Below are 18,962 nucleotides of genomic sequence, written 5' to 3'. Positions count from 1 at the left end.
CTTTTCCTTTCCAGCCAACACTTGTCTATGAGTGCTTGGTCCCTTACTGAGAAAGGGAAATTCATTTAACAGCTGTGAGTTATTTGTAAACTTGGTTTGAGGATACCAAACAATCCATAATTTGCAAGTTCCAGAATTAATAAGATTATCTCACTGCCCATTCTAGGAACATAATTTCCAAGCAGACAGTAACCAAAGGTTTTAAGGTGTCATTAATAAGTTTCAGATTACTGCATAATTTCAGCTGCTGTTTATATGAAATAATGCACTAGTAAACCAAAGTCTAAAGATGACTTTAAATAACTTTTATCCCTTTTCCCCCAGTTTTAATGTAATTTCTAAAAGAAAAATACTTCACTAAATAGGATAAACTGCTCATTTCAAAGTGATTTAATCCTTAGATATACTCGAGTGTGTGTGCTCAGTTGTATCTGATTCTTTATGGCCCTATGGACTGTAGTTAGCCAGGCTCCTCTGTCCATGGAATTTTCCAGGCAAGAATACTGGAGAGGGTGCTGCTGCTGCTGCTGCTGCTAAGTCACTTCAGTCGTGTCCGACTCTGCGACCCCATAGACGGCAGCCCACCAGGCTCCCCCGTCCCTGGGATTCTCCAGGCAAGAACACTGGAGTGGGTTGCCATTTCCTTCTCCAATGCATGAAAGTGAAAAGTGAAAGTGAAGTCACTCAGTTGTGTCAGACTCTTCGTGACCCCATGGACTGCAGCCCACCAGGCTCCTCCGTCCATGGGATTTTCCAGGCAGGAGTACTGGAGTGGGGTGCCATTCCCTAATCCAGGGGATCTTCCTGACCCGGGGATCTAACCCTCATCTCTCTCTTACATCTCCTGCAGGAGGTGGGTTCTTTACCATGAATGCCACCTGGAAAGCCCTCGTTAGCACTAGTGTCAGCCCTTTAGAGATGATTCATTTGGAAAAATCTATGTTCAGTAATCTAAAGAAGAAAACATTAATTTAGTGAAATTTACCTTTTAGAAGTACATTCTGAAAGCTATATTAAGATGGAATGATTTGTGAGTTACTGTATGGATATTTGCATACTCCATTAATATAGCCAATATACTAATTAATATATGAATCTATTCAACAAATCCTAGGGAACCTACTGTGGGCTATGCTCCCCAGAGTAAAAAAGATGAGTAATGTGCCTTTTGGCCTTCTAGGAATATTCAGGAAAGAGAAGTGATTGATAGGAATGAAAATGCCTACCACAGAAGGAGGCAAAAGGCAAGGATTGTACAACAAAGTACCAGAATAAAAGAGATTAAGATGAAAATAATTTGGGGTAATTTTTAAAGATCTCCTTTAGTAAGTGACTGAGATGACCCCAGAGAGTGGGTTTGATTACTATGGAAGGAGATACTCAAGGTATTAACAACAACTTTATAACAAATGTGTGCTGCTTGGAAGTGATTCACTAGAAGAGTCCTCATAAATAGTCTGAAACTTTAATACTTCCGTGGTGGCTCAGATTGTAAAGAATCTGCCTGCGATGGGGGAGACCCAGCTTCCATCCCTGGGGCTGCCCAGTTGGCTTCCTTCATCCAGGTAGCATAGTGGTAAAGAACCTGCCTGCCAATGCAGGAGACATAAGAGAGGTGGGTTCGATCCCTGGGTTGGGAAGATACTGTGGGGGAGCACATGGTAACCCACTCCCAGAATTCTTGCCTGGAGAATCCCATGGACAGAGGAGCCTGGTGGTCTATAGTCCATGGGGTTGCAAAGAGTCAGATATGACTGAGGGATTAACACGTCACATTTTCTTTCTCATTTCATAAAGTATAATGTGAAGTGAAGTGTCAATTGCTGGAGTGGGTTGCTGTTTCCTTCTGCAGGGGATCTTTCTAACCCAGGGGTGGAACCGGGTCTCCCATATTGCAGGCAAATTCTTTACCATCTGTGCCACCAGGGTGCATGCTAAAGTATAATGTGGTGCATAAAAATTCAACTTCCAAATATTTTATATAGTACCTTCAATTATGGGCTTTCCTGGTGTCTCAGTGGTAAAGAATCCTGCGATGTAGGAGACATGGGTTCAATCCCTGGATCAGGAAGATCCCTGAAGAAAGAAACGGCAACCCACTCCAGTCTTCTTGCCTGGGAAATACCATGGACAGAGGGGCCTGGCAGGCTACAGTCCATGAGGTCACAAGAGTGGAAAACGACTTAGAGACTAACCTATCACCATCACCTTCAGTTACATCCAGTAGAATTCTTCTTTCCTCAACTAATAGGAAGCCCCTAACAGTTACTCTGGACTCTTCTTAAATCAGCCAAGATTCCACTGGAGACAAGTTAAGCCAGGATTGCCGGACTTGGTGTTCAGGTATTTGTATTTTATAAAAGTTCTCCAATAATTTGAATGTGCAGCCAGGGTTGCAAACCATCCACCTAAATTGCAGGGGGGCAGTTTTGGCCTTCCTGATAACTGTTTCACTTTCTTTGCTGGTTCAATAAATAACAAGACTTTTCCATCACTTCTTATTAGCTTCCACTTTGATGAGCACTTACTATGTGTCAGGCACCGTGCCAAGCATTCTTTCGTGAATTATCTCATTTAATTTCCATAGCTACCTGTGAAAGTGTTAGTCACTCTGTCGCATCTGACTCTTTATGACCCCATGGACTGTAGCCCGCCAGGCTCATCTGTCCATGGAATTCTCCAGGCAAGAACACTGGTGTGGGTTGCCATTCCCTTCTCCAAGGGAATCTTCCAGATCCAGGGATTGAACCTGGGTCTCCCACATTGCAGGAAGATTCTTTACCAACCCAGCCACCAGGAAAAACCCCATGAGGTAGGTGCTATTTCTAAGTTACTTGCCCAGTTATTGCCCCATTCCGGAGCCCAAGAACTCACCCACTGCTTTTCTCCTCTAATTCACTCCCAATAAGGAACTCCTGGGAACACCAAAGTCTGTCTGCAGTTATTCCTGGTGTCTCAGACAGTAAAAATCTGCCTGTAGTGCATTAGACCCAGGTTCGATCCCTGGATTGGGAAAATCCCCTGGAGCAGAGAATGACAATCCACTCCAATATACTTTCCTGGAGAATTCCACGGACGGAGAAGCCATGCTGTCTACAGTCCATGGGGTCACACAGTCAGACATGACTGGGTGACTAAGGTTTTCACTTTCAGTTATAAATAAACATTATCTGCAAACACCAACCAAGGAGAAGTAGCAAAATTACAGAAGAACAAGGATGGTCAGCCCCTGCAGGCAGAAGCCACATCGCAGGGCTGACAGGGAGAGTCTGGAGATTCAAGATCTCATTCCCAGGTCTCCCAATCACCGCCCTCTTCCCCACCCCCAAGTCTTTAGCCGTCCCTGCTTATCCCCACTGGTCGTTGGCCAATCTCAGGGCTGGAATAACCTTTAAATAGAAGGGAGGAAACCCAATCTGGGAATTTCCCAAATTAGTTCCGTCATTATTGAAGACGCAGAAAAGCCTCTAACCTTCTAGTACAACAGCCAAAGGACCCTACCTTACGGGAGCGAATGCCCGGGGAATGCCCAGTTGGCTTCCTCCATTGAGGTGGCGCTAGTGGTAAAGCTTCCCTGGTGGCTCAGACTGTAAAGAGTCTGCGGGAGACAAGGGTTCGATCCCTGTGTCAGGAAGATCCCCTGGAGAAGGAAATGGCAACCCACTCCAGTATTCTCGCCTGGAAAATCCCATGGACGGAGGAGCGTGGTGGGCTACAGTCCATAGGGTCGCAAAGAGTTGCACACATTTGAGCGACTTCACTTCACTAGTGGTAAAGAACCCGCCTGCCAACGCAGGAAACATAAGAAGCGGGTTCGATCCCTGGGTTGGGAAGATCCCTTGGGGGAGGGCATGGTAACCCATTCCAGAATTCTTGCCTAGAGAATCCCATGGACAGAGACACCTGGCGGGCTACAGTCCACAGGGTCGCAAAGAGTCAGTTCAGTTCAGTTCAGTCGCTCAGTCGTGTCCGACTCTTTGCGACCCCATGAACCGTAGCACGCCAGGCCTCCCTGTTAATTAAGCACACGTGCCCACACCGGGATCCTTAGGTGGGAGAGCCGGCGCCAGCAGCAAATCTCCAGAGGTAGGAGGCGTGGCTGGAGGCTCCTACCCTTCCCCCCGGAGGGTGGGGTAAGTGCAGGCTGGGCCGACTGCTTTAGCAGCCCTTTTGTGTCGGGGGTCAGGTGGGCGAGGGTTGTCTCGTGCCTTGCCTTTAAGCAAGGGTGCGACAGCAGTTTCAGTCGTCTGGGGAGAAGAGCTGGTCCGACCCACGTGCACCAACCCGATTTAAATGAAGGCATGGAGGCGGGGACCCAGGCTCCGGCTTGGGGAGAGAGGCTGCTGGAGCACCTCAGCGCCCGAGCTCCGGGGGACAGGAATGCTTTCCCGGGAGGGCTCCCGGGGCTCCTGGTTGCCATAGCAACCCCACGCACCCGACGGGGATGGCGCGGGCCGCCGGGGCTTCGCTACTACCGGAAGTGACGTGTTTCACCTGCCGAGCGAGGGCGGGGTGGGACCGGGCAGCGAGGTGCGGCCGCCGCCAGCCAGTCGGGAGCGCGCGAGGAGCTGGGAGACTGAGACCCCGGGGTGAGAGCCGCCTACCTGCCGTCGTCTCCCACGGCCGGGCCGCCACCATGGCGCTTCTGCTGCGCTTCGCGCTCCTGTGCGCGGTGGCGGGTGAGTCGGGGCGGGGGGGCGCGGTTCGGTCCCTCGGGTCCCCCTCGCCTGGCCAGCCCTCGGGCGCTCGCTGCCTGCGGCCACCCGGGAACAATGAGGCGTGGGGGAGGGGGCGATTTGGGGCGCCGCGGCCGGCGGTGGCGGTGCGCGCCGAATTGCGCCGGGGTGGTTCTGCAGGACCCGACGCGCGAGCCGCGTAGGTGGGGTCGCTGGGAGGGGAGCCAGGCGGGGACGTGGGGTGCCCGGTGGGGGGGAGCGGGCAGTGGAGTGGGGGGAGGACCGAGCCCCGGGCAGAGGGAGCGGCGGCGGTGGAGGGGCACCCGGGACGCGGGCGAGTGGGCGCGGCGTACTGGGTGCGCCTGGCGCTTCTCCCGGACTATTCTTTGCTGCCGGTGCAGGCTTTGCTTTATTTGCTCTCGCCCTTTCCCTTGTTGGCTGCTGGGCCGTGTCTGTCCAGGGTTACTCGATTTCGAAAGCCTTGGGCATCAGCCGGTTTTCAGGTGCCGAGCTGCCCCAGCCAGGAGACCGAATTACAAACGCCATGATTAAATGTACAGTGAGCTGCTCAGCGCCTCTGATCGTCCAGGCTACCTCTAGGAAAGAGGCGCAGAGCGATCTGCAGGCTGAGCATTCTCGGTCTCTGGGAAAAGGCGAGCTCGAGCTGTACTCGACGGTAACTCGGCGAAGTAAACCGTGGAAAATCGGAAGTAGGTTCCGGAAAAAAAAATGCAGTATTGATTTCGGCAGTCGCCGGGCCGAGTGCAAAGGAGAAATTAGTAACCTTGAGTTTATAATGTTTTGATTCATGTTGATGATAAGATAGGATGACTTATACGGGGTAATTCCGAAAGGATCCGCCAAGTCCATGTTCGACTGAGTCTTTGTCAAAGGAGGAGGAAAGGGCTTTTAAAATAATGGGGACAAAAGACGTGGTCATTTGATAGTTTTTAAAAAGACGGATTTGTTTCCATGTCCGTGCTTTAGCCTACTGATCTTGTTATGTCAAAGTAAGCGCTTGTCTCATTGTAGAACCAAAAGATTTCAGTAAACCACCCACAACAAAACATCCATCGGTGGGACCCTAGGACAGACACTTTGTGTAGCCCCGGAAGGATAATTTTAAAGCGCTCCGAAGCTGGATAGAGTGGCCCGTTGTATTGGGATGGCTCTCTGCTTCCTGTTGAAACGTTAATTCCATTGTTGGATGCCACAGCTGTGAGCATTACTCATGGGATCAACATTCTATTAACAAGTCTAATTTTCGATCTGAGTCTATATAGCATTACCTCCACATTTTTAATGCTTGTCATTTCGACATGGCTGAAATATCCAAAGTAAAGCTTCCGGAAAAGATGAAAGATCAGTAACCATTTTAGGTGATAGGTTTTTCACCTTGTTTTGGTCTAGGACTAAACCGAAGAAGTTGAGAACATTGTGATCTCTGTGGAAAAAAAGGAGAAAAATGTTTTAGGCTACATCTAAAGCAGAGAAGTGGAGGAATATAAACTTTATAGAGGATTCTCCATCCCCTCCCCCCAACCCCCATATGAGGATAATTTCATTTCTTCTGGATGCCTCACTTTGGTAGGCACAATCTAAACCCAGGATATTTTGATAGGTATAGAGTCCTGCTGCTTGTAAACTGCACACGGTACAGTGTACGTCTCTTTAAAGGACTATTGTCTTCAACTAAACTAGTTTTACTTCAGTTTTCCCGCTTAAGCAAGAACTCAAAAGCTGTAATTGATTTATGGCTTTGAGTATTTCTTCAGATACTTCTTGACACTTGAGAAATTGATTGCCATGAACTCAGTTTGAGTGGTAACACAGTTGGAATCTGTTTGACAGTTGGCAACATAAGGTGGAGGCTGACATTAAAAACGAGCCATGAGTAGTTCTTCCTCTGGAGTTGTCTCTATGTGGGTTGCAGAGTTTTGTGGTGTACTCTGGTTGCTGGTGGGACACTTTTCATTGCCTTCCGAGTAGCAAGCTGTTCCACTAGTAGTTAGTTACCGTAGTAATAGAGGAGTAGCAGTAACAGTAAAAGTAAGGCTTGATTTTGCAGTTATTAAATGCCAGGCACTGTTGCAAGGCTTTACATAGACTTATCCAATGTACCTTGCAGCCCTGGAGGATGTGTATTGTAATGATCCCAGCTGCACAGATGGAGAAACTGAGGCATGATGTGGTTGTATAACTTTACTTGCCCAGATCGTAAATTTCCTCCTGAATCCCTGCTTTTATCACTGTGCTATCACTTTCCTCTTTGATTACCTCTGATCGACACCCTAAATTAATGTCACCGGTTATCTGTCACTTATTAAGAACTTGCTCTTGGTTTGACCACATGCCAGGTACTGAAGCCTTTTATTAGTAGCCTCTTATTAATAATTTCATAATCTCAGTCGAATATTTTCGGACGCTCTAAGAACATGAGGATCCAGGGCTTGGACTGGTGGTGTAAGCTTATATGGCGCATGACCCAGCAGCATTGTTGTCACCTAGGGATGGCAGTGTGAAAAATTTGAGGCCCTGCTGCTTTTCACAGTATCAGTCTGAGTGAGAGTAAAGTCCTGGCCAATGATTCTGGTCTCCAGACTACTTGTTAGCCATTCGGTGACAGCAAGACCCTGTTCTCTGTGAGCCTCACTCAGTTGGTTTATGTGTCAGGAATACTTACTGCTTTGGTTTACCAGGAATATTTTCCTTCACTTAAAAAAAAAATGAAGATTAGTAGATGTGAACTTTATCCCCTCCATATGTCTGTCTCTTAAGTACATTCCTGTATTTATGCCACCACCAAAAGTCCCCATTATACCAGGGCAAAAGTTGCTTTTCCTCCAAGGCAAGCCACCCAGCATTGGCTCCTTACCCTATCTGTTGTGGGGTTTCCATAAAAGTACCCAATATATCTCACTGCGCTGGGTCGTGGGCCTCATCTGTGTTGCTGTTCACGGTTACAGTCCCAGTGTTAGCCTGTGGTGCCTAGCAGATAGCAAGTATTCAGCAAATGCTGAACGACCAGACGCTTTCAGCCTCTTTGCCACTAGGCTTAGGGATATGGTACGGCTGTCATCAGTTACATCTGTTATTCTCTCCTGGTCTCACGCCCCTACTTCAGTTGTCAAAGGTATCAATAATCAAGTGCCAAATCCATCCATTTCTTTGGAGCTCCATGACACCTGTTTTGGTTCCTTTCCACTGTGTTCCCCTGCCCTTCTTTGCCTTCTTCACTACGTCCCTTAAATGTCAGCCTCCCCCATGATTTGGCCCGATAACCATCGTCTCCATCTGAAACCTGGATCTTCATCTATCCACCACTGCATTCTCAAAATAGTCACTAGGGACATCAAAATGTTGCCGGCTCACCTCTCTTTTGATTTCTGGGCCACTGTTTCCAGCTGCCTTCAACATTCAGCCTTCCACTTTGCATGTGCTTGAGTACCTGAGACTCTGCAGGTCCTCAGCTGAACTTAGCATTAATTAACTGATTAAATGGTCCAGTCATTAAAACATTTATGGCCTGCTGCATACTGTGGTTGTGCCGGATGCCCTGACAGTTGTATAGGATTTTGCAAGATGCGCAAGGTTTGATGAAGCATTCCCAGCAGATAGAAATCTGGACGGAAACCTAACTTGCCTTGGGAGCTGAGATGTCCAGGGCATACGAGGCATCTAACTAGCCCTTCTTTTGATGTTCAGCTGAGTCAGAGGGACATGTGGGGTGGAGCTTGAGGTTTTGCATGTTAACAGGTTCCACATGATGTCACTGCTGACTGCACTTTGGGCAAAGGCCTGGAGACTGCGTGGAGAGCTTAGGGGAGGATCGCTGTCTGTCAAATAAAGTGTTGTCTTGCCCCCTGCCGCCCAGGAGTGGCACTAAGAAGCTCATGGAGGTGTTAAAGAAGAGAGGCTGTACACTGAGAATGATTCTTTTGAAGGGTGTAGAGCTCCACGATCCATCTGGAGGCAGGGAGAACCACAGCTCCAAGGCAGGAATCCATCTGGGATGACCTGGACATGTGCAGTCCCTGGAAATACAGCAGGAGTGGTGCTGGGCCCCCTCTTCCATCTGAAAAGTTGTTCTGAGGGAGGTGCAGTGTAGCCCAGTATCTGGTTGATTGAATGAGTGGGCAAGAAAAAGCTGGAGGGAAGGAGTAAGGCTTCTGGCTTGAGTGAGTGGTGATGTCACTAGTCTACAGAGAATCAAGAAAAAAGAAGCAGATCTTAGATGACCGAGCTTTGGACCAGTCGTATTTGCGGTGGATGCCTGAGAGGAATGGAGGTGAAAGAAATCCAGTGGGAAGATTCCAACAAAGGACTGGATCTCAAGAGAGAGGCAGAGATGGGTGGTACAGAATAGAGAATCACTGCTGATAGTTTGACATCTTTGTCAGTTTAACCAGGAAGAGCAGGTGGGACTCGAAGAGAAGGTGAAACGTGAAGCTGGAGAACATCAACATCTTACTAGATGGCGGGAAGTGAGGAGCTGGGGATGGGAAGGGTTGATGGGAATGCCGGAGAGCTAGAGGATGAGGGGGTCCCAGAAATTGATGAAGAAACGAGACCAGTGGGTCTTATGTTAGGAAATTGTTGAGAACATTTGGGAAGTTATTGATTCCAGAGAGAGGACAGTTCCTATGCTGATAGTAAAGCTAGATTTTAGTACATTGAGGAGGGGACATCAGGTAAGTAGAGAATGTACTTAGAGATGTACTTTGCACTTGTAGTTGGTTTGATAGTGCGTGTTGCTGGGTCTTCGCTGGCAGTCCAGTGGTTAAGACCCCGTGCTTCTATTGCCGAGTAGCAAGGGTTTGATCCCTGGTTGGGGAGCTAACATCCCCTATGCGTGTGTGTGTGTGCGCTCAGTCATGTCCGACTCTTTGTGACCTCATGGACTGTAGCCCGCCAGGCTTCTCTGTCCATGGGTATTCTCCAGGCAAGAATACTGGAGTGGGTTGCCATTTCCTCCTCCCGGGGATCTTCCCAACCCAGGGATCAAAGCGGCATTGCAGGCATTGGCAGACAGATTCTTTTACCACTGAACCACCCGGGAAGCCCTTTTAAGATCCCACATGCCACCAAAAGACAAACACAAGAAAGTAAAAATAACAACAAACAAACAGTGCATGTTGCAGATGTGGCCTTAATTTCAGGGGACAGTAGCAGACTCCATGGGAGAATGAAGAAACCAGCAGATAAGAGCTCTAACTTGTATGTGTGTGTTTAATGAAGTTTAGATGATTTACAGTATTTCAGATGTACAGCAAAGTGATGCAGTGTGTGTGCATGTATATATATTTATGTATATACACATAAACTTTTTCATGTTCTTTTCCATTCTAGGTTATTACAAGGTACTGAATATGGTTCCTTGTTCTATACAATAGGTGTTTTTTGTTTGTCTAGAGCTCTCACTTCCAACCATCCCTACTTGGAACCTTGTTCACATGATATTCTTCCTTGAAACAGTGTATTCCTCTTTACACTCACTTCAGGACTCTGAACCTTTGGCTTCCCATCTCATTTGTCTCTTATGTAGGGATTCCCATCAACTTTAAGGAAGCTTGAATAATCCTTCCTGACATGCCCTCAACCCTTATATCCATTATATCCCTCTCTAAGCAGCCCCCGTCTCTCTTTTCTCCACCAGATCTCTTGAAGGAGTTTGCTGCATTTGCTGGCTCCAGAGACTTCCTTCATGTTCATTGCCGTACAGTCTGATTTTCACCCCCCTCCTCCTGTGAAACTGCAGTGGCCGTGTGGCTGCATCGCACAGTGGACATGTCACACTGTCACCCTCTTAAAGCGAGAACGGCTCTATGGGCTAAGCTCTTTGCTCCTTGAGTCGTCCCTCATTGTCCTCAGTGGATCCACTTTCCTCCCTCTGCTTACGTGTCAGTTTCTGGCCTCAGTTACCATTTCTGTCCCTGCGGCCTCCAGTTTGTTTCTGGTCTCACTCACCCAAAGCTTTGCCCATCACGTCAAAAAACCACTCACTCGACAGCGCTGCTCACACTTGGCACGGACACCACCAGTCAGCTGACCCTGCCCCCACACCACTGTTCTCTCGCCCATCAAATGGCATTTTCAGCCGCCAGAATGCCCAGGCAGAAATCTGGGCGCCTCACTTGACTTTCCCCCTTCTCTCCCCAACTCACACCCATGTGTCTAGGTCACTTGTGTCCTTGCAGCCACCACTCAGAGTTCAGAGTACTGCCATCTCTTAAGATGGTTGAAATAGCTTTGTAAGTGGTTTCTCATTGAGTAACTAAACGGGGAACGATAGACTAGGCAGGAATTTCTGCTTGTTGGCTTCAGAAGAGACGTGCAGCAGGGGCAAGAGCATGTGAAGATCAAGAATAGGTCTGTCATCTGAAGAGGTGAGCAGGGCTGGGCCCGTGGCCGCCCAGGCTTGCTGTGTGTGCCAGCTCTGCCTCGTGTGCCTCGTCGGGGTGAATTTTATTACTCCTCCAGTCTCGTCGTAATCCTCTGCTTGAAGCCCGTTCTCCCCCTCCGTTCAGTTCCTCCTTTCCTCTGTCATGCTCAAGTGTAAGTAAGTAAGCAAAGGCAAGAGTTGAGACTAGGAGCTTTTGTTTTTTCCAAACTTTTTATATTGTGTGGGGGTGTAGCCAGTTAACAACGTTGCGGTAGTTTCAGGTGAGCAGCGAAGGGGCTCAGCCGTCCATGTACATGTATCCTTTCTCCCCCAAACCCCCCATCCAGGCTGGCACGGAGCATTGAGGAGAGTTCCGTCTGCTGTACAGTGGGTCCTTACTGGCTACCCATTTTGAATATAGCAGTGTGCACAGACCTTCCTGAACTCCCTAACTATCCCTTCACCCTGCTTCATTTGGTGGCCAGCAAGTTTGCCAGCAAGCAGTATTTAATTTGATAATTATTACAGTAATTAACAGGCTTCCCTGGTGGCTCAGCTGGTAAAGAATCTGCCTGCAATGCTGGAGACCGGGGTTCAGTCCCTGGGTTGGGAGGATCCCCTGGAGGAGGGCAGGGCATCCCACTCCAGTATTCTGGCCTGGAGAATCCCCATGGACAGAGGAGCCGGGCGGGCTAAAGTCCATGGGGTCACAAAGGGTCAGACACGACTGAGCGACTAAGCACACAGCACAAAGTAGTTAATTATTTAGGTAGCCTGAAAAATAATTAAAAGTTAACTAAAATGAGCTTATGGCTTGATCTTACTGTCGTTCATCTATCTACCTTGCTTTTTAAACGATTTATTAAAATATTCATTGGCTTCGCCGGGTCTTATTTGTGTCTCCAGAGCTCTTCACTGTGGCATGCACACTGGTCTAGTTCCCCAGCCAGGGATCAAAGCCAGGCCCCCTGCCCTGGGAGCACGGAGTCCTACCCACTGGGCCACCGAGGAAGTACCTTGCACCTCTAGAGAAAATAAATCTAATGTTGTAGAATAAATGTTAGATTGGTTTTGAAATTAGAGTGTTAAGAGTGTGATGCTAAGTGGAAGTAAAGAGCAGTCACCTTCTCTAGCTCTGGCTTCTTTACCTTCTACCTAATTTCTTCAGGAGGGCTGCAATGGCAAAGGGCAGAGAGTTGGGGGGGTGGGGGGGCACTCACGTTGGCACAGTGATCTGTGAAGGACGCTGGTCATTCCTGGTTTGGTGATCTCTTGGGAGCCTATTATCGGTGTTCTTTGTAATTTGTTCAGTTTGTTTGACTCCATTACTGTCTCCACCCGAAGGAAAATGGGCGGGAAGTTGAAAATGTTTCTGTGTTGAGTGGCAAGATGGTGACTTAAAGGGACATTTTATCTCGTCCTTTTCCACTGGTTGTAGGCTTTCCCTCCCCTCATGGACTCAACTTTTCTGGTTTCTAATAATGAGTTGGCCAGTTGAAGTTTAAGCCTTAAAGGCCTTTGCTTGACTCAGCAGTATTTGCAGTTCATTTTAATTGGCAGGATTCCGGTAGAAGCAAAGATGATTGCTTGCTTGTCATCCTACAAGGGAAGGTAGGATAAGGGACAGTAACAGCCTATTTTTAGGGTGGGTGTGAGATCCGGGACATAGTTCAGTTTGTCCTTTGATAGTTGGTGAGAAAAAGGATTAATAGTCACATTAACCCGTGTTTACATACTGAGACAATGCACTTTTCTTTAGAGACTATTAAATCACTTCCATTCTTTCAAAGGTACTTTACAGATTGGGGTGGGAATAACTTTGTTTCATTTATTTCCAAAAAATATCAATAAAACTGTGTTTAGATTTCAAGAAGAAGCAACAGAACTCATCACGGTTCCCTTTTCACTTCCCCATAGTGTCACTATGTTCTATGTGAGTTTTATAGGTTTCTCCGAAGGAAGAAACACCGATAAAAATGCTCTCAAGGAATCTCAAGGAATATGCAGATGCAGTGAAATCAAATGTGCTGCACCCCATCTTTGTTGCATTGTTAGAGTAACTCGAGTTGACCCTCCTCAGTCTCTCAGACTCCCCAGTGAAGAGTGCTTTGAACTCTTGAATACCAGGCGATTCCCAGGGGGGTTTTCTTTAACGAACCAGACAAAAACTTTCAAGTGTTTTGTGCCCTGGATAGTTCTGCAGTAAGAATTGAGAAGACTCTTTGACCTACTTGGTTGTACAACGTGAAATCTGAGACTTATAGAAGGAACTGGTGACTCCGTGCTAGAAGAGTATCTTACTGTGTTTTTAAAGACAATTTCACACGCATCTCATTTGAATCCAGTCTCCTGACAGCCTATGAGTAGGAGGTTTTTTAACAGGAATCAAGTCATAAAGCCAAGGCCTAAGTCCAATAAATTATGGCATTGGTCCAGACAGTGCCGTCCTAGTAGGAACATAATGCAAGTCACATATGTCATTTAAAATGTTCTGGTAGTCACATTTAAAAGTGAAAAGGAAAAGGTTGAAATTAATTTAAATATAATTTTGTTTAACCCAGTATATATAAAATATTAATTCCATATGTGGTCAGACTGAACATCAATAACATTTTTTTTTTTCATACTAAGTCTTCAAAATCTGGTCTGTATTTTACCTGCAAGCACATCTCAGTTTGCACTAGCCACATTTCACATGCTCAGTAGCCGGGTGTAGCTACCACACTGGTTACCACAGGTCTAGAACCTGGAGCTTTAATTCCAGTCACCTTCCACTACATTTAGTTTCAGAACATGCTGCTGACTGAAATAGCGTGGGTGTGGTGTGCCATCAGAACAGCTTCCTCAGTGGGAAGTGCCTTTGGAATTGCTGTCATGAGATTGTATCTAAAATATTTATATCACATAATACTCCTGTTGGCAACAAGTTAAATAAAAGTCTCACTTCTTATTTAGTTTCTTAAAATCATCAGAGAATTATATAAACTGTCTTTATTTGATAGTTACATGCATTTGTATTTTAGGTATAAGGTAAAAAACCAAATATAGAGGAAAAATAATATTTTTAGCTTGCCTATGAGGAAAATAAATGCATTTGTGGAAATATCAAAAGTAAGGATAGGGTGGTCCCTGGTGATGGTTGCTAGGGAAATTTGAATTCATTTTGGGATATTAGAAAGGAAATCATGCCAAGATTGAGGCTGTCAAGTTAAATATACTTACAACAGGAATTTTTTTTTTTTTTGGTAACTTTTTCTTTATTAACTTCATGGTTTTTCGTAAGATCAGTTTATTTGCGTGTTTTGCTGTAATCTCTTTGCTTTTTTAATTTTCTGTGATCTCTCTAAGACACTTCACCTGAGTATTGTTGCTGCTGTTTTAGCCAAGTACTCACTTTTTCCTCTTTCATGTTAATTAAAGGAAGGAAAGAGAGCCTGAGGTTTTTTTGAGCAAGGAGGCAAAGGCAGATTTCTTAAAATGGAGCGATACATACTAATCTCTGAAGGTGATGAAAATATTCACCATGGCAACGGATCTGCTTTACCCATAATGCAAAATACCCAATTTGCATTTGTTTTGCCAGAGAATTCTGAAATTAGCATCTCTGTATTAGAGAACATGAGGAAAGTAGTATGCTAAAAAGGCTGAGACTTAATTTTAATCAAGAAATGAAATTTGAATTCTTTCCTTAGATGAGTCTGTCTGTGTGCCCATGAGGAGAGGAGGAAAGAGTGGGTCACAGTCCAGTTCAACAAATACAATCTGTGTGTCCACATTCCTAACTCCCCCGTTTGGTTTTACATTGTAATTTGTGCTTTAACTGCTCCTGATTTATAGGCTACCTATTCAGTTTCTCATACAGGACCTCAATTGCTGTGGACGAAGTTTGGGGAAATAAATAATATGTATGTGTGGGTTAGGGATGGCAGTAGGTTCTTTTGCAGACAAGAGGAAGATGTCATTCCTATACTATGGGCAAGCTTCAGTCTGGAGGAGGGTGACTGGCATTTAATCCTGAATAAAATAAATAAAACCATAAATAAGTAGATAAGTAATAAATAAAGAAAAACGGGTACAGACTAGGGCAAATGTGCTATGTGATGTAAAAACCATATGGTTTTCTGATTATTCTCTTGAGGACCCACTGGCTTCTCCAAATCATTTCCCCCTTCACCTTGTATGCCAGCCTTTCAGCCCACTGTTCTTATTGTCCATTTGGCTACAGTTTTTTTTAAAGTACATTTTTATAAAGCATCAGAAATATATGGGGTGGAGCCTGCAGTGAGGCTTATTGGGTCTTAGTTCCCTGACCAGGAGTGGCAGCAAGCTTGCCGAGTCCTAGCCACTAGACCACCAGGGATAAAATAAAGACAAGTTTTCCGAGTTAACTCCTTCACTTTTTTAACTTCATTTTTAAACAAACCTTTCAGTTGTAGAAAAGCGTGCTCTGCTCTGCTTAGTCACTCAATGGTGTCAGACTCTTTGTGACCCCATGAACTGTAGCCTGCCAGTCTTCTCTGTCCAAGGGGATTCTGCAGGCAAGAATATTGGAGTGGGTTGCCATGCCATCCTCCAGGGGATCTTCCCAACCCAAGGATTGAACTCAGGTCTCCCACATTGCTGGCGGATTCTTCACTGTCTGAGCCACCAGGGAAGCCCCAAAAGCATGCAGTTTAGAGCATTATTTACCAGTGAGAGAGCATTATCACAAAGCAGACACATCTATACAATTATCATCCAGGTCAAGAGATAGAACATAACCCACCATCAGAAGTCCCCTCCTGCCCCCTGCAGTCATTTCTGTCACTGTCTTCTGATTTCTAAGGGCATAGATTGGCGTTGACACTGTGTACACAGAATTATACAGTGTATGTTTTTCTGCCTACACTTGGCTTCCTGTCACGTTGGTGCAGTTGTTTCTATTGGATAGCTCTAGTTTATTCATTTGCTTTGCCATATGGTATTCTGTCATGGGACTGTACCACAATTGATTTACCCATTCTACTGTTGATGGACATGTTTTTCCTCTCATTTTCTGCTCTTGTGAAAAATGTGGCTATGACATTCTCAGCCATGTGTTTGCGTGCACACGGTAACTATGAATGGCATTTCTGGGGTCTTGATTACACATCTGTTTAGCTTTAGGTAATGCTACCAAATGTTTTCCAAAATTAATTGTACCAGTTGACACTCCCTTCTATAGAGATGAGACTTGCTCCAAATCACAGCCTTTTTTCATTTTGTTCTGGTGAGTGTGTAGTGCCACATCACTGTGGTTTTCTTTTTTAAACTACTTTATTATGGCAAATTTCAAATATATATAAACTAGAAAAAAATGGTACGATGTTATGATATAAAACCAGAAAAATTATATGATAAATGGTATTTATCATACCAAAAAATAGTATGATGAATGTCTTTGCTCCTCTTCATCAGCTTTCAGCTCATCTCCGTTGGACTCATGGTACCATTCTGCAGTCTTTCCGCTCTTCTCCCATTCCTCTTCACATATTAAAGATTTGAACCAGTCTCCAAAAACTTCTCCTAGTTCAGTCATTCAGTTGTGTCCAGCTCTTTGCAACCCTGTGGACTGCAGCACGCCAGGCCTCCCTGTCCATCCCCAATTCCCAGAGCTTGCTCAAATTCATGTCCATCCAGTCAATGATGCCATCCAGCCACCTTATCCTCCCTCTTGTCCCCTTCTCCTCCTGCCCTCAATCTTTACCAGCATCAGGGTCTTTTCCAGTGAGTCAGTTCTTCACATCAGGTGGCCAAAGTATTGGACTTTCAGCTTCAGCATCAGTCCTTCCAATGAACACCCAGGACTGATCTCCTTTAGGATGGACTGATTGGATCTCCTTGCAGTCCAAGGGACTCTGAAGAGTCTTCTCCAACACCACAGTTCAAAACATCAATTCTTCAGTGCTCAGCTTTCTTTATGGTCCAACTCTCACATCCATACATGACCACTGGAAAAACCGTAGCCTCAACTATGGACCTTTATTGGCAAAGTAATGTCTCTGCTTTTTAATATGCTGTCTAGGTTTGTCATAGCTCTTTTTCCAAGGAACGAGCATCTTTTAATTTCATGGCTGCAGTTGCCACCTGCAGTGATTTTGGAGCCCAAGAAAATAGTCTGTAACTGTTTCCATTGTTTCCCCGTCTATTTGCTATGAAGTGATGGGACCGGATGCCATGATTTTAGTTTTCTGAATGTTGAATTTAAAGCCAACTTTTTCGCTCTCCTCTTTCACTTCCATCAAGAGGCTCTTTAGTTCTTTTTCACTCTCTGCCATAAGAGTGGTGTCATCTGCGTATCTGAGGTTATTGATGTTTCTCCCAGCAATCTTGATTCCAGCTTGTGCTTCCTCCAGCCCAGTTTCTCACGATGTACTCTGCATATAAGTTAAATAAACAGGGTGAGAATATACAGCCTTGACGTACCCTTTTCCTATTTGGAGCCAGTCCATTGTCCCATGTCTGGTTCTAACTGTTGCTTTTTGACCTCCATACAGGTTTCTCAAGAGGCAGGTCAGGTGGTCTGGTATTCCCATCTCTTTAAGAATTTTCCAGTTTGTTGTGATCCACAGTCAAAGGCTTTAGCATAGTGAATGAAGCAGAAGTAGCTGTTTTTCTGGAATTCTCTATCCACATTTTTTTTCTGCCTCATATTCTGGGTAAATACTCCATGTCTCTCCTTTGTTACAGCAGAAGAAATGTCCTTCCCTCGAATCTTATTTAAAACTGTCTTATCCCTTTTTTCTGGGTCTCATTGTTTCTTTCAATCTGAGTGTTCTGTGTATTTAACCTCCCATTCCCCTTTCCTTCTGACTTTATAAACATGCTCTACATTTCTCACTTCAAAACAACCTTTCCTTGATGACATATCACACTGCTATTTTTCTCCTACTCTTAAGAGCCAGTTCCTCAAAATAGCAGTCATTTCTGTGTCTGCTCACATACTCCACTTCTGTAGTTAGAAATATCCCTCCCCCACCTGGAGCCTTTAAGTGGAAAAAAAAAAAAAAATCAGATTTGGTCTAGGTCGCCAATGAGGTCCTGATTGCCAGATCTAGTACATACAAGTCAGTGTCCTTTATTTACATAACAGATTTTGAGTTCCGTTTCTAAGGTGCTGCTCAGTGTGAGGGATAGAAGATTAAAAAACACCTTCCCAACACAATGCGAGTTCATTTCCTAGTAGGAATGACAGGTTTGGAAGACAACAGCGAGTTGTCATACTGGATACTGTTTATCGAAGGGATGATACCTAAGAATTTTACATGCATTATTGTATTTAATCTCTATGTGGAAGTAAGCATTCTTAGTGCTAATGCTCACTTTACAGTAGAAAACTCATTAATACTTAAAAGACTAGAAACTCGCTCTGCCTAAGCATTTGGTAGGGCTTCCCAGATGGCCCAGTGCTGAAGAATCTGCCTGCCAATGCAGGAGACCTGGGTATGATCCCTGTCAGGAAGACCTCCTGGAGTAGGAAATGGCAACCTACTCTAGTATTCTTGCCTGGAACATCCCATGGACAGAGGAGTCTGATGGGCCACAGTCCATGGGGTTGCAAAGAGTTGGACATGGCTGAGTGACACGCACGCATGCAAGCATTTGGTAACCTCAGTTTGAATTACAGCGCAGCTTGGACTTCAGAGCCCACGCTACTTGTAGGCAGAACTGCTTGCACAATTTAGCCTGCTCATGTTTCAGAAGTGTCTGCACTTGCTGTGAGGTCAGCCCAGACAACTGTCCCAACTGGCTTTGAGTTGTGCAGGGAGGGGAGGGGATGGGTGTTGGGGGAAGGCTCCTTGTTGGTTGCTTGCTTGATTGATGGTCTAAACTTTGGACGTATTTAGATCTGAAAGAGATAATTTAGTTTAACACCCTTAATTTAT

At 45.6% G+C, this 18,962-nt stretch overlaps 1 protein-coding gene across 3 annotated transcripts in view; it reads left to right on the top strand.

Annotated features, from left to right (window-relative positions):
* Positions 1 to 4,296: 4,296 nt before the first annotated feature.
* CXADR (CXADR Ig-like cell adhesion molecule) overlaps positions 4,297 to 18,962 on the top strand; it is a 66,647-nt gene continuing 51,981 nt past the window's right edge. For 2 of the 3 annotated variants that reach the window (XM_043448764.1, XM_043448762.1), the window contains exon 1: positions 4,298 to 4,679. In XM_043448764.1, coding sequence (XP_043304699.1) covers positions 4,445 to 4,679 — 235 coding nt within the window. In that variant the 5' untranslated portion in view covers positions 4,298 to 4,444. Of the gene's footprint in view, positions 4,680 to 18,962 lie in introns of all 3 variants that reach the window. The other variant, XM_043448763.1, reaches the window with a different exon arrangement.

Source organism: Cervus canadensis, chromosome 27 (genome assembly GCF_019320065.1).
Source record: "Cervus canadensis isolate Bull #8, Minnesota chromosome 27, ASM1932006v1, whole genome shotgun sequence".
NCBI classification, from domain to species: Eukaryota; Metazoa; Chordata; class Mammalia; order Artiodactyla; family Cervidae; genus Cervus; species Cervus canadensis.
This window is presented reverse-complemented; position numbering and strand designations above follow the sequence as displayed.